Source organism: Anabas testudineus, chromosome 9 (assembly GCF_900324465.2).
Source record: "Anabas testudineus chromosome 9, fAnaTes1.2, whole genome shotgun sequence".
Taxonomy (NCBI): Eukaryota; Metazoa; Chordata; class Actinopteri; order Anabantiformes; family Anabantidae; genus Anabas; species Anabas testudineus.
The window spans coordinates 3,468,489-3,480,968 of NC_046618.1; the positions used below are offsets into that span (position 1 = coordinate 3,468,489).

Here is a 12,480-nt window from a genome sequence, read left to right on the forward strand (position 1 = left end):
TCCGGCTGTTTGCAACGGAGGGAGAGGATTGCTGACGCCGCGAAACCCCGAGAAAAACGCCGCCGGCTCGGGGGGCTAGCAGTTTCTAGCATTTGTAGTGGTCCTTTCATTTTGGGGGAATCTGGGTGCTGGTTGATTTTCACAAGCCGAGGGGATCAGACAGTGAACCAAGCAAAGAAGCGGCACAAGGCGGGGGTGAGCCACCAGCTACCGGCATGGCCAGGGACTACGATTACCTCTTCAAGCTGCTCATCATCGGTGACAGTGGTAAGCCGATCCCGGGGATGCTACACGGGAAGTGGGCCTTGTCGTGTTTTTATTTTTTACAGGGAGAGAAAGAGAAATGTTGCTCGGGGTGTGCTGTGCACTTCTCTGGCTCAGTCGCAGCTTCTATTCACTTTTATTTAATGCATGGACATAATTTAAAATGTATAAATCCGCCATATTTTTGTGGCGGTGACAGGGCGGAGGTTATGTGTGTCCGGGCTGGGTATGTCAGCCGATCAGGCCGGATATCACCTCCAGATCTTCGGGGGAAACGCACAGCAACCATAATAACCGTACAGAGCTCCACATACTTCTCTAATTTGGCGTCCGGTATCTGTTTGTGTCTGCTAGCTGGAAGTTGGGCTACATTAAACTTGGAGGTTGCTTGTGCAGCTAGCGGTAACTCGAGGCTAACGTTAGCACGGCTGAGAGGCTAATATTTGGAAATGTTGGGGGCAGTCTACACGAGCTAAAAATAGCTTTACGTACCTTTGATTCAGGATTTTAAGTTGACCGAGTTAGGCTTAACTTACTGAAATGCGTCTAGTGATGTAGCTGTTAGCATGATAATGGCAGCTGCTTGGCGGTGGAGGAATGCTGCACTGCAGTCTGGTTAGCATCCATCCAGGCAGAGGACAGTGAAGTGAGACTCAGTGGTCACTATCAACTGGAGTGTTACTGTTAATGATCTGTCTGCCAAGCAGCTGAGGTTTAAAGACTGTGTGCTTAAAGTTGAGTCAGTTTAACTTCTTCACAGCCGACCAGTGTAGATACAGAATGTAAATGTGTTCACTCCTGATAATCCTCTGCTCTTCTTTCTAACCCCCCATCAAAGTGGGAACAGGCTCTTTTCAGTGTGGCCGAACCCTCTTTAAGAGGAGAGCCTCACCCAGCAGGACCTCTTTGTGAGCAGTGATCTCTGCATTCATTGACAGCTCTGATCCTGGCACTACCCCATCAGCTGGCTGCTCACTGTAGAGGTCAAGGCGGTACAGCGAGCCCTTCACTAGCACTCTCACACAGAGAGCAGTGTGCCCTCAGCTGCAACTGTCTGTACTGTGCTGCACTAAGATTACTTAGGAAAGATGCTGTGACCTTTTGCCCCTACTCAGCTGCCGCTGAGATTCAGACACTCCGCACGCTGGAGCTCTAAGCTGAACCCATGCTGAGTTTTCTCACTCAGTTGGACTTGTTTAGCCACTGGCATGTCACAGTAGCCACATGATATATCTGCTCAAAGACACTGGCATGACACGTGCTCAGCTGTGTAACATAACAGTGTTAACTACAGAGAATCTTGAGGTGTTAGAGGTTTTTCGATTGGACTGCAGGAAGAGTCTCACACATGAGAGCGGTGTCTCTTCTGCTTTGAAGCTTTGGTTATTGTTTAAACAACCACGGGAACCTGAGAACTTTTTATGTTGGGACCAATTATACAAGGATGACAATAACACAATAGGTGGACTTAACTAACAGTGCTGCAGGTAGACTAACCCCCGGGCTGTGCGGCCGAGTCACTTCCCAACTTCCAGTTGTTACCTGACAACTGATCTGCTGAGGACAGAGCACTCATCCCTCTCATCTGTCCTCCCTTTTAAATCCTGTTTCCCCTCTACTTCTCTCCTTTCCTTTCATCTGTTGTGTAACTATTACTGCTTCCAAAGACATATTTATCAGACAAGATTATTTTAGGAACCTGGATAGATATATTTGTTCCATTTGTTGTCTCGCCTCTGTTGACGCAAGCCCTCTCTACTTGCTGTTGTTTCTTGTGCTACTGCATTGATTATGCTTCTGACGAAGTGCTTAAAATGAACGTCAACATTGCTGCCGTGCATATTTGAAATACTTCACTCTGTGTACTGTGCAACAGGTACTTTGTGTTTGTGACTTGAAGTACTAAATCCTTAGATACACATGGATTACAGCGAGTGTTCAGATGGACGCCTTGTTTCTAGTTTGCTCTCAGGGTATAATAAAACAATCGATGGAAAGTTGCTCTTTTATAATATTATTAACATTATTTTGGAAACTCTTGTACTCAACACCTCATTCTGTGCTTCTGTTTCCTCCTCAGGAGTGGGGAAGAGCAGTCTCCTCCTGCGATTTGCAGACAACACATTTTCAGGTCAGTGGTTCTACCTCAGCGACCGTGGCATCATTTCACACGTGCGCACTTAAAGGTCACATCACTTGATCTTTGTGTTTGTCTTCACAGGTAGCTACATAACCACAATCGGAGTGGACTTCAAGATCCGAACAGTGGAGATCAACGGCGAGAAAGTAAAGCTACAGATCTGGGATACAGCAGGGCAGGAGCGCTTTCGCACCATCACCTCCACGTAAGTAGAGCCGCACCTAGATGCATTAACGTGGACCTTTCAGGTGAAGCTCTTTGTTTTCGTTTCAGAAACTGAATCTGAAACCAAGACAAGGTCTTTGTGGTCCTCAGATTAGCTATGATTTGAGGAAGCAGTTTGTAGACAACTTGAATAAACTAGTGCTGCTCTGTGAAACTGGGCGGAATTCCCCGCAGATCCTAATTACAGATGTGAGAGGGAGGCTCCTGGTCTCATGCTGTAGCGCTACATGACGGCCAGGGCTGGGCAGCTTCACCCTCGCTTGCGGTGTTTGTGTCACACTTTCGTCGAGTGTTGTATAGCGTCCATGTGGGTTCACACTGAATTTTGGGACAGAGTTGCCTTTTCAAAAGAAGAGGTCACACTGATCTTGTTTTCCTTTCTTTATCCTGTTAGTGGAGCCGGACATGTGTCTTTGCTGTAGATCTTTTAAAACTATTGCACTAGGTGACATATTGAGTTTTCATTAGTTCTTTAATGAAAGGGTGTGATCAGTAATAAGATATGACACATAATCTTTGCCCGGAGGATGGGTTCAGTGTCTGTTTTCGTCTCTACAGGTGAATTGTTAATATTGACAATAATTCCAGTCTTACCTTTTAAATGCACTCAAACCTGATGCCTTTCCTCACACTGCCATTCAACTTAATCAACCCACATGATTACTGTGCCAAGTTGTGTGTGTGTGTGTGTGTGTGTGTGTGTATGAGAGTGTGTATATATTCTTTATACTATCTGCGCTGAATAGTCTCAGCTGAACATGAGTCACAACGCAAATCAAACACACAGCCGCTCACTTCACTGGGATGGAAACACTTTTCCCTGTCAAGTTCCTAAAGCACACTGCGTAGTTTGGCTCCATCCCTGAATTGGATCCCATTACATTAGTGTAAGGTTTTAATAGGTGTGTGTTTGTTTGTTTTAAGTGGAAGATCTGTCGTTACCTGATCCTCTCTACTTCTACGAATGTCATAATAATTCCAATCATAACAATCACTGAATCAAAACAGTGAAGCTGTGAAGCAGAAAACCTGATAACTTTGTAGGGATGACATGAAACTGCAAAGAACAGTGATAAAACACTGAGTGACCATGTTCACATTACACATCATGTCATTTAAACCAATGTTAATGTGAAAATATGGATCATAGTAACTTTAAACCAGTTAACCTTCATCCCAGGAACTAAATGACACTAGGTTTGTACAGAGTGAGCTAAAGAAATCGAAACACCCAGAACATGAGCAGTAAACAACAGATGGTAGTGATGGCAATTCTGATGGTTTAGTTTGTCCAGTGTGGCATTCCTTGAGATTGAGTTAGAGGATCCAGTCTGTTCAGGCGCAGCTTGCTCCTGTTAGTGTCCTCTCTATCGAAGTAGCCCTCGCTGTGTCTGTGTTCGTGTCACACTGATGAGCCCAGCAGATTTCAATTACTCTGCAATTTACATGGACAGGCCTGACATTACAGTACAGAATTGGCACTAAGTGCGTAATAAATAAGAGCTGTTCCGTCTCTCTCACTCCCACCATGAGGAGACGGCTCAGACAGACAGAACACTGATGTGACCGACGGCAACAGCAGCCGTCCTATCTGCTCGACCCCTTTCTTTGCCTTTAAATTTCTTTTTTCTTGAACAAGACCCAGAGTTGTACTAGCACAGCTGCACTGAGGACAAGCAGAACACAAAGTCATTCAGAAACCTTGAAATCCTCTGCAGTGCTGATGCTCCAGCTCCTCAGCAGTACGACCGGCCTAGTTTGGAAGTGCAGCTGCCAGTCGATCTGCAGGAATCCCTCCACTGAGCATGCTGTATACTTACGTTCAGCCACATGAGTTTCACTACGGAGATGGGCCCTGGGCAGAAATGCGCCCGGCCCACTCAACAAGAGGAGCCCGAGGTACTGGCCACATGTCAGACCCTGCACTTGTGTGCCTGTGACCTCCTGAAGTAACAGCATAAAATAAATGATAGGTTTCATAGAAACTTGTGAAATGTTTGTTGTTTCCTCCTGCTAATGAGTTCATGCTTTTATTTTCATAGGACTTCTCATTTTTATTTGCAGAACCAGTTTTAAAATGTAACATCACCCTATTAAGGTATCACTTTCAGTTTGACATCAAGTATTTACAAATACACAGACATAAGTTGGCCACGAGTTGCTGGGGGGATCATATCATCAGCACCTCGAAACCCCATCATCTTTTTATGATCTATGATTCCCCAGTGACAAGTCAAGCGTGGAAACATTTCTTTACCCTGTTTGTGCCGAGTTTTACTGCGAAAAAAGTCGACTGCAGCTCGGGGCCCACGTGTTTACTGTGTGTTTGGCAGTTTATGGGTCTCTGTTCATGTGCACTGAGCACACACACACACACACGTGCACGCAGCCATCCACCCCTGCTGCCTCGTGGCCTGTAACTGCTGGACTTTGGAGACAGCACCATATTCCCAAACTGTCACGACAGGCGGCAAAGCGGACATGCACACATACAGCAAGCTTGACAAAAGGTCCTTTGTGTTGGTTTGGTGCTGTGCAGCTACACTGGGGATGCTCCCTCTCTGGGGCCTGGCCTTTGTCTGAAGCTTGCAGGTTTACAGATGAACTGTGCGGCTGCCACACTCTGGTTTAGTCGTCTGTGTGTGGGACGGATGCTGTTTTCCTCCTTTACTCAATGAGTCACACACTATCCCTTCTGTACTTCAGTACTGTATTTCTAGGGCAGATCATTTTCCACTTGAGATTGGACTCCCCCTGCTGGACTTGAGCATTAGTTGCTTCTGTGGTGCACGTTACTTTGATGCCCTGTAAGATGAACTCACTGACAAATCCTTTTCCAAACGTGTTGATTAACCTTCATCTTACACTGGATGTCTTTGATGTGTCCTTGTGACAATAACCAGACATTTCAGCTATTTCTACTATTATGTTTATATTTGGCTCATTTAGTCATATTAACTGTTAGGTTTTTAACTACATACATTCTTTATTTCGTACCTTTAACTCATTCTATCGTATTAATAATTATTTTCAGCTATAGACTTTCCTCTATTTCTCCTATGAAACCATCATGCTCAGCTATTTGTATGATGAATACATTATTTTTAGTTGAGCTAAACTATCTATTCTTATTCAATCACTTTGTTTTATCTGACTCATTCTGCTCTCAGATATATCTATTTATCTTTAACTGTATCTTTAACTAACTGAAGCTCTCTGAACTGGATTCTTGTAGCTGTTTGCCTTTTGTTAACTGCCTTCATACATACGTCAGTATTTGTGGTACTTTCCTGGACTTATCGCGCTACTTAATGATACAAACTAACTGTGTCTCTCTTGTCTCCGTATTCAGATATTACAGAGGAACGCATGGGGTCATAGTGGTATACGACGTCACCAGTGCTGAGTCTTTTGTCAACGTCAAACGATGGTTACATGAAATCAACCAGAACTGTGACGACGTGTGTCGAATATTAGGTGAGTGTGCTTCAGTCCACTCACTGCAGTGATCTCGCTTCTCTTGCTTAAGAACACACCTTACAGGAAGCGTAAAGACGCATTCCTTGCTCTACTTAGAGTCGACGCAGTCCCGTGCGCTCACCTCCGCAATATTTTCTGTTTCAGTGGGAAACAAGAATGACGACCCCAACTCAAAGGTGGTCGAGACAACTGACGCGCAGAAGTTCGCAGAGCAGATGGGAATCAGCTTGTTTGAGACGAGTGCAAAAGAGAACATCAATGTCGAAGAGGTAAATGTTTGTTTGTCAGAGCATCTGCAGACAGACACGTTTGTGTGGAGTTGTTCCTGAGACATGTCTGGTATGTGGAGCAGCTCAACGGGATGCTTGAATTAGACGGCGTGCCTGAATATTCTGTAGTGCATGTTGATCAGATGGTCGTCTCAGTATGCTTCAGGAAAACATTTAAACAACTACCAGCTATTTTTCTCACAATCACTCCACTCAGCTACTAACTACCAGCTAACTTTGTGCTAATTGGCCGTTGCTTTATATGCACTTGTTTAATAGCCACCACATGTCCTTGTGCTTCTCCTACAGATGTTTAACTGCATCACAGAGCTAGTGCTAAGAGCCAAGAAGGAGGTGATAGCCAAGCAGCAGCAGCAGCAACAGAACGATGTGGTCAAACTCACCCGGAACAGTAAACGAAAGAAAAAGTGCTGCTAGCAACCTCAAAGCCATCCGCAGAAGGCCGGCGGCGTCTTTTCTTCATGTACACACACACATACACACACAATGGGACTGAGAGCATCTAAATTAAAGAGCAGATAAAGATTTAATAAATATACGTTGAAAGATTGAAAAAAAAAAATAAAATAAAATGAATAAATGGAAAAAATGTCCCCTTTGGACGAATGAATCATGAAGACTTTAAAATGTACAGATTTTATTAGACGTCAGATCAAGTTTTATTTGGAATTCAGCAAATGGGCACTATTGACCTGAGGTCCTCGTTTCTTAAAGGATCTGCCAGGTGACACCTGATCACCGTAACGCTCAGATTTATACCCACATAATCCCACATTCTTCATCAGTATCTCATCTCTCCTCCTCATTCCACTGCACACGGGACATTCAGAGTCTGAGTTGGACTCTGTGCCTGAGGAGGACGAGGGCTCGCATTGTTTCTGGATTCGTTTGTTTTCGTTTTAGTTTTATCTTCTGGGGAGGGTTTGGGTGGGAGGGGGCGGGGGAACGGGCATCTGAACAAGAGCAGAGGTCTCACTGCCTCTTTACAACATTTCAGACACCTGTGTTACCACGTTACTCATGTCAGCAGATCACGAGCTGCTTGATTTTGTTTTATTTGACTTGATGGAGGGGGGGGGGATCACACATGTTGATGATTAGTAGATGACCTTTAGAAACTAATTCGATGGACAGAACTGGTGACTTCTCATTTTTATTTTGTTTTTTTGTGTATGTTTTGCCAAGCTTTGTACCCTCTCCCCTAACCTCCAGTAGTGCTGAGCCAACAACTGTTGATTTGATTTTGTTTGTCTTTTTTGTTTTTGTGTTGTTTTTTTATTTTTTCCTCTACGTGCAGCAGATCAGCTGAACCAATCCCGGACGTCAGGCTCTGACAGCTTAGTTCACTGCAGTCTTACGTGCTTTCAAGATTTGCTTTAAACCCTCACATCTGTATTTTCTACATGGATACTGCCAATATTATAGGGAAAAATATTTGGAGCCCAGTGAGTCCTCTCATTGGACTGTTGCCACAGTGACCTCTGGTTGGCCGAGAGGCAGGGTGACTCAGGGTCTGACTGGACTCTGAGTCTTCAGGACGTGCTCAGGGCTGCTCTCTCTCTCTCTCTCTCTATCTATCTATCTCTGTGTCTATCTCTCTCTGTGTATATCTCTCTCTGCTTCTATAATGTGCAGCCACTGGCCTTCTACAACCCCAGCACCCACATATCAGCACCTCTCACAGCGACAGACTCGCCCCCTGCATTCGATCGTTCAAGTTCATTGCTCTGGAAACTGACTTCTCATAGTCCTCACAGTGACTTCCTTTGGTTTTTGAGCATGTAACACTTTGTTTGAAGGGGTATGTAAAAGCTCTGACATGTATGTTTGTGTTTTTTTTTTTTCTTCCCTCTTCTCTGTAACTACCCCACCCCCCCACCCCCCGCTACCTGTTCAACTGAAGTGTTACCACACAGTGTTTTTTGGTATCCATGTGTGGCAGACAGTGGGACTGTTGATGTTAGAACAAATGGGGATGAACTGCATCACTGGATCCCAGTGTGTTCGGGCCTGAGCTCGTCTCCCTCTCCATGTGCACCACCAGGGTTTGTCACAGAGGCTGAAGTATTGTACAGTGACTATTACTGACAAATGTGTATTTTCTTTGTTTTGAATTGGGAGAGTAATAAATGGAGAGAGCCGTAGCTACAACCTTTAGTTTCTCCCTCTGGGGAAACTTTGGCAGTCGGTTTGGGATCCTGATAGGTCGCTGTGACATCCAGGGCTTAGTAGTAGTAGTATCAGATCTCACACTTCATGATTTCTATTCATTATGTGTATGTATATATAAATATATTTGTGTGTTTATATTCAGTATAGAACATACACACAATTGGCACACCAAACTGTGCATGTGTTTAACATGCCCTGTGTGCTATGATTGAAACACACTCGTCAGCTGTGGTTTGCTGTACACTGGAGAAAAAGAGATGTACTATTAATTTTTCCCTACATAAATTTAATCAGTAATAAACGTTTTAAAGGAATAAATATTTGACACATAAGGACTGATTTTATTTGTCAGTGATTTTTTTGCTTAATTTCATGAACAACCTGTGTCTATTTTTCGCTTTCTGTGAATAAAATTGTATGGGAGGAAGAGCGCCTCTTAAGAAAAACAGAAAAGGCATCACTGTCTTTAGTTTTATGTAGAGGTAATCATGTCTTTTGAGAGGGGATTAGGATTTTTCTATGAGCAGAAATGTATTTTATGTATAAGTGTCACTTAAACTAAACATTACTCTCATACCTGTTTGCCGAGTGATGTAAACATCAGCGTCCTGACATACAATGACCGTATTATTGGTCTGAGCCTCTTACTGCTTCTTATTCAGTTTGTTCTCATTCTCTCGTCATTCAGTTAAGACATACACCACTGGTCAAAAGTTCACTAAAGATGTTCTTGTTTTTGCCTCTTTATGGCCATTAAAATATCAGAAATACAATGTAGACATTTGTAATATTGTCAATCATCACAGCTTGAAAGAAAAACATTCAAAGTGCATTGTGAAAGTATTCAGACCCCCAACAAACAATTTGTGCCACGCTGAAGGTTTCAAGGGTCCTCAGTGTCCTCTGATTTTAGCACAGGACTTTTCCAAGAGCTGGTTCCTCAGCCAAACTGAGCTGTCAGGGGAAGAAGGGCCTTAGTAAGAGAGGTGACCAGGATCCCAATGGTTTCACTTTGTCATTATGAGTACTGAATGTAGATTAATGAGAAAAAATGAATAAACAACTTCACTATCAGGCTGCAACATGGCAAAACTGAAAAATGCAAAGGAGGTCTGAATACTTTCTGAAGATAGATCCCTCCCGGTCTTCCTCTGTCCAGTTTCTGTGTTCTTTTGCCCTTTTTAATCTTTTCTTCAACCCACGTTGTGGGAACTACAATGACTGTGTGGTTTACAAAATGGAGGAAGACTAACAAAAACAAAGTCTGAAGAACACACTTATTATTATCTGAATTAAAATTCATTATAATTATAACATTATTTTTCTTATTCAACCCATTTTGTGTCTGTTTTCATGGAAAACATGGAGAATTGTGAAGAGTAGTTTAATAACTTTTAAAAAGCTGTTGTCGTGTGTCTTTTACTCTCCGAACATGATGCTGATCTTTTATTTCAGCACGAAGCATCATCAGCTTATTTCTAACTCACCAGACTGTAAGAACCACTGAAGGACAGCATCTGGTATTTTTAGACCCAATCAGAGGAGACAAGCAGAATTTAAAGTATTTATTTGTACAAAAAAAAAAAAAAAAAAAGAAAGAAATCCCAAAATGCTAAGAAAGTTGCATGATAAATATTTTGAATAGTTTGGAGCATTCTGTAAGTGAGATGGTGCCTTTAGTCAGGCGTGAATGGAAGCACTCACACAGAGCACAATGAGCCACCGAGAGCACTAAATTCCAAAACAACATCTGACTGAGTGGAGACAGACAACACGCACAGTCAATGGCCCGTCTGTCTGTCACTGCAGCACGCAGCATCACGATGTTTAGCACAGAAAGACCCCGCAGACGGCGTCTTAGAAATGATTTCAATTGTAAAACCAATCAGTACAGTCTACAGTGTCGGAGTGACTTCAACAATTACACACAGATGAGAAAGAGAATCAGCAATGGGGACATGATGTGGACAGAAACAGCATATTGTTTATCCAAAAAAACAAAACAAACAATTAAATTTCACCCATTGCCACACTTTCCATTTACAAGTGCTCAGGGGAGGAACACCCAGACAGAACTAGTGACAGAATTTTCCCATAAGGCACCCAATCGCACTGGATTTTTATTTATAAAAATGATTAAAGATCATTAACTACTGCCTAGAACACAATTCCCACATTAGCCGTGTATATGTGGGTTCAATGTGGACACTGTCCTCAAGATTTTAGACTCTTAAAATCTCATTACTCTGTTGTTTGGGATTAGTCTTAGTTATTTTATGGTTTTAGATTTCAGCTTTTGCTTGTTTGAAAGTATCTTTATGTTGATTATATTGATTAAACACCTAATTTGTCTTTCTATGTAATTCCTTGTTGCTGCTGCCAAGACATAAGTGAATATTTTTAATTTCACTGATATTTTATGTTCAGAAAAAAAAGAAGTTTTCTAACTAATGCTTAAAAAACATATTAACTTTCAATAAGCCAGTTACTACTTCACTAAATAGTTTATGAAGGGTGACTTATCAGAAAGAGGTATCAAGGACTGTCAACTGAACTGAACCGAGTGAAGAGTTTGCTACTTTCTGGGGAATTCTTAAATGAATAATTGAGTAAATTATGCAACATAGTGATTATTAATTGGGCAGAAGTACAAATGTACAGCAGCTCTACATCCCAATGGTCAAATGAACATATGCACGAGTGATCGTGTCCTGCTCACTGTCAGGACACACATGAAAATAGAACCTACAAAGAACAATGTACAGGTAGATTTCTCTCTAAAAAAGTTTCATTCAAAAGGTATGCATTTTTCTTATAAATATATTGATTTCATTCAAACCTATTCAACTTTTTTTTTTATATATATAAAAATCATTCTTTGGGTTGATCCTTCCTAACAACCAGCTGAGATGACAAGAAGACATCTGCATAGGTTTGCACAGCTGCATTAGATGCGAGACTAAACACAGACATGACATAGAACATCACGGTGCCACACTGCAAGTCATTAATGCTCTGAGATTTAGGGTCAACACATACTGTTTTACCTATGGATTTACAGATATGTCACCTCAAACGGAAGCCCGACAGCTAAGAAATCAAAGTGCCTATGAAGTATTGAAGCGGTGAGAATGGAGGTAGACCTTTTCTGTTGTGTCATCCAAAGCAGCTCAGATGTTGCCCACTGCAGAGAACGTCCAGTGAGGTTTCTTTACACCGACGTGCCTTTGGGCGATATGAGAACCAGCTGAGAGCTGATTAACATTCCACATAGTTCTTCCTCCTTCTCAAGCTGATGTAAACATTTTGAGAATTTGGTCAACTAGGAAGATGACTGACATCATGAGGGACAATGTCTTTTTCTTTTGAAAATGGTAAATGTCTGGTAAGTTAAATCTAACGTGAACCGTAGAACAACATGCACTCTGGACCGACGTGACCAGTAACTTCAGCCTCCCAAGGATTTATTCAGATGTCAGAGATGAACTTAATTGAAGACTCAATATGATACAGAAAACGTAACCATGGTTACAAACTGGAGTACTGACTTTTGACCTGAAGGAAATCAAAAAAGTGTCGGTTTCATTATTGGAAATTTAACATCCAGTCTTTTCTGAATGTGATATCCAGAGTCTCGGCCTCCTGCCGCTCTATAGATTTTTTATAAGTTGGACTGTAAACACAGCAGACACATATCACCAATGTTTCAAATTTATTTCAGCAGATGTCCACACTGGTATGATGCAGCGATAGCAATCATTTGGAGTTTTATGGGTCCCTAGCAAATATTCTGTCTTCCTCTACCTTTGGGAAATAATGTTATGTTCACCAGCAAGTTACGAACTGTGGCTGTTATATATACAGTGGCAAGAAAAAGTATGTGGAATTTCATGGTTTTCTGCCTTAATT

The 12,480-nt window shown here is 42.3% G+C and overlaps 1 protein-coding gene across 1 annotated transcript; it reads left to right on the forward strand.

Moving 5' to 3' along the window:
* The first annotated feature begins 44 nt into the window (after positions 1 to 44).
* rab35b (RAB35, member RAS oncogene family b) lies at positions 45 to 8,911 on the forward strand. Its single transcript, XM_026343928.1, has 6 exons — positions 45 to 267; positions 2,345 to 2,395; positions 2,486 to 2,609; positions 5,982 to 6,106; positions 6,254 to 6,378; positions 6,688 to 8,911. Exons 1-6 carry the CDS (start codon positions 216 to 218, stop codon positions 6,814 to 6,816), a joined length of 606 nt encoding a protein of 201 aa, XP_026199713.1. The 5' UTR covers positions 45 to 215; the 3' UTR covers positions 6,817 to 8,911.
* Positions 8,912 to 12,480: the final 3,569 nt, after the last annotated feature.

What these genes read in the sequence shown, in the direction of transcription:
- rab35b (XM_026343928.1), top strand. Translation starts at nt 216, where the DNA reads ATGGCCAGGGACTACGATTACCTCTTCAAGCTGCTCATCATCGGTGAC. An exon ending in GCTCATCATCGGTGACAGTG is followed by an intron (nt 268 to 2,344) that starts GTAAGCCGATCC and finishes TTTCCTCCTCAG; the next exon opens with GAGTGGGGAAGAGCAGTCTC. An exon ending in AGAACATCAATGTCGAAGAG is followed by an intron (nt 6,379 to 6,687) that starts GTAAATGTTTGT and finishes CTTCTCCTACAG; the next exon opens with ATGTTTAACTGCATCACAGA.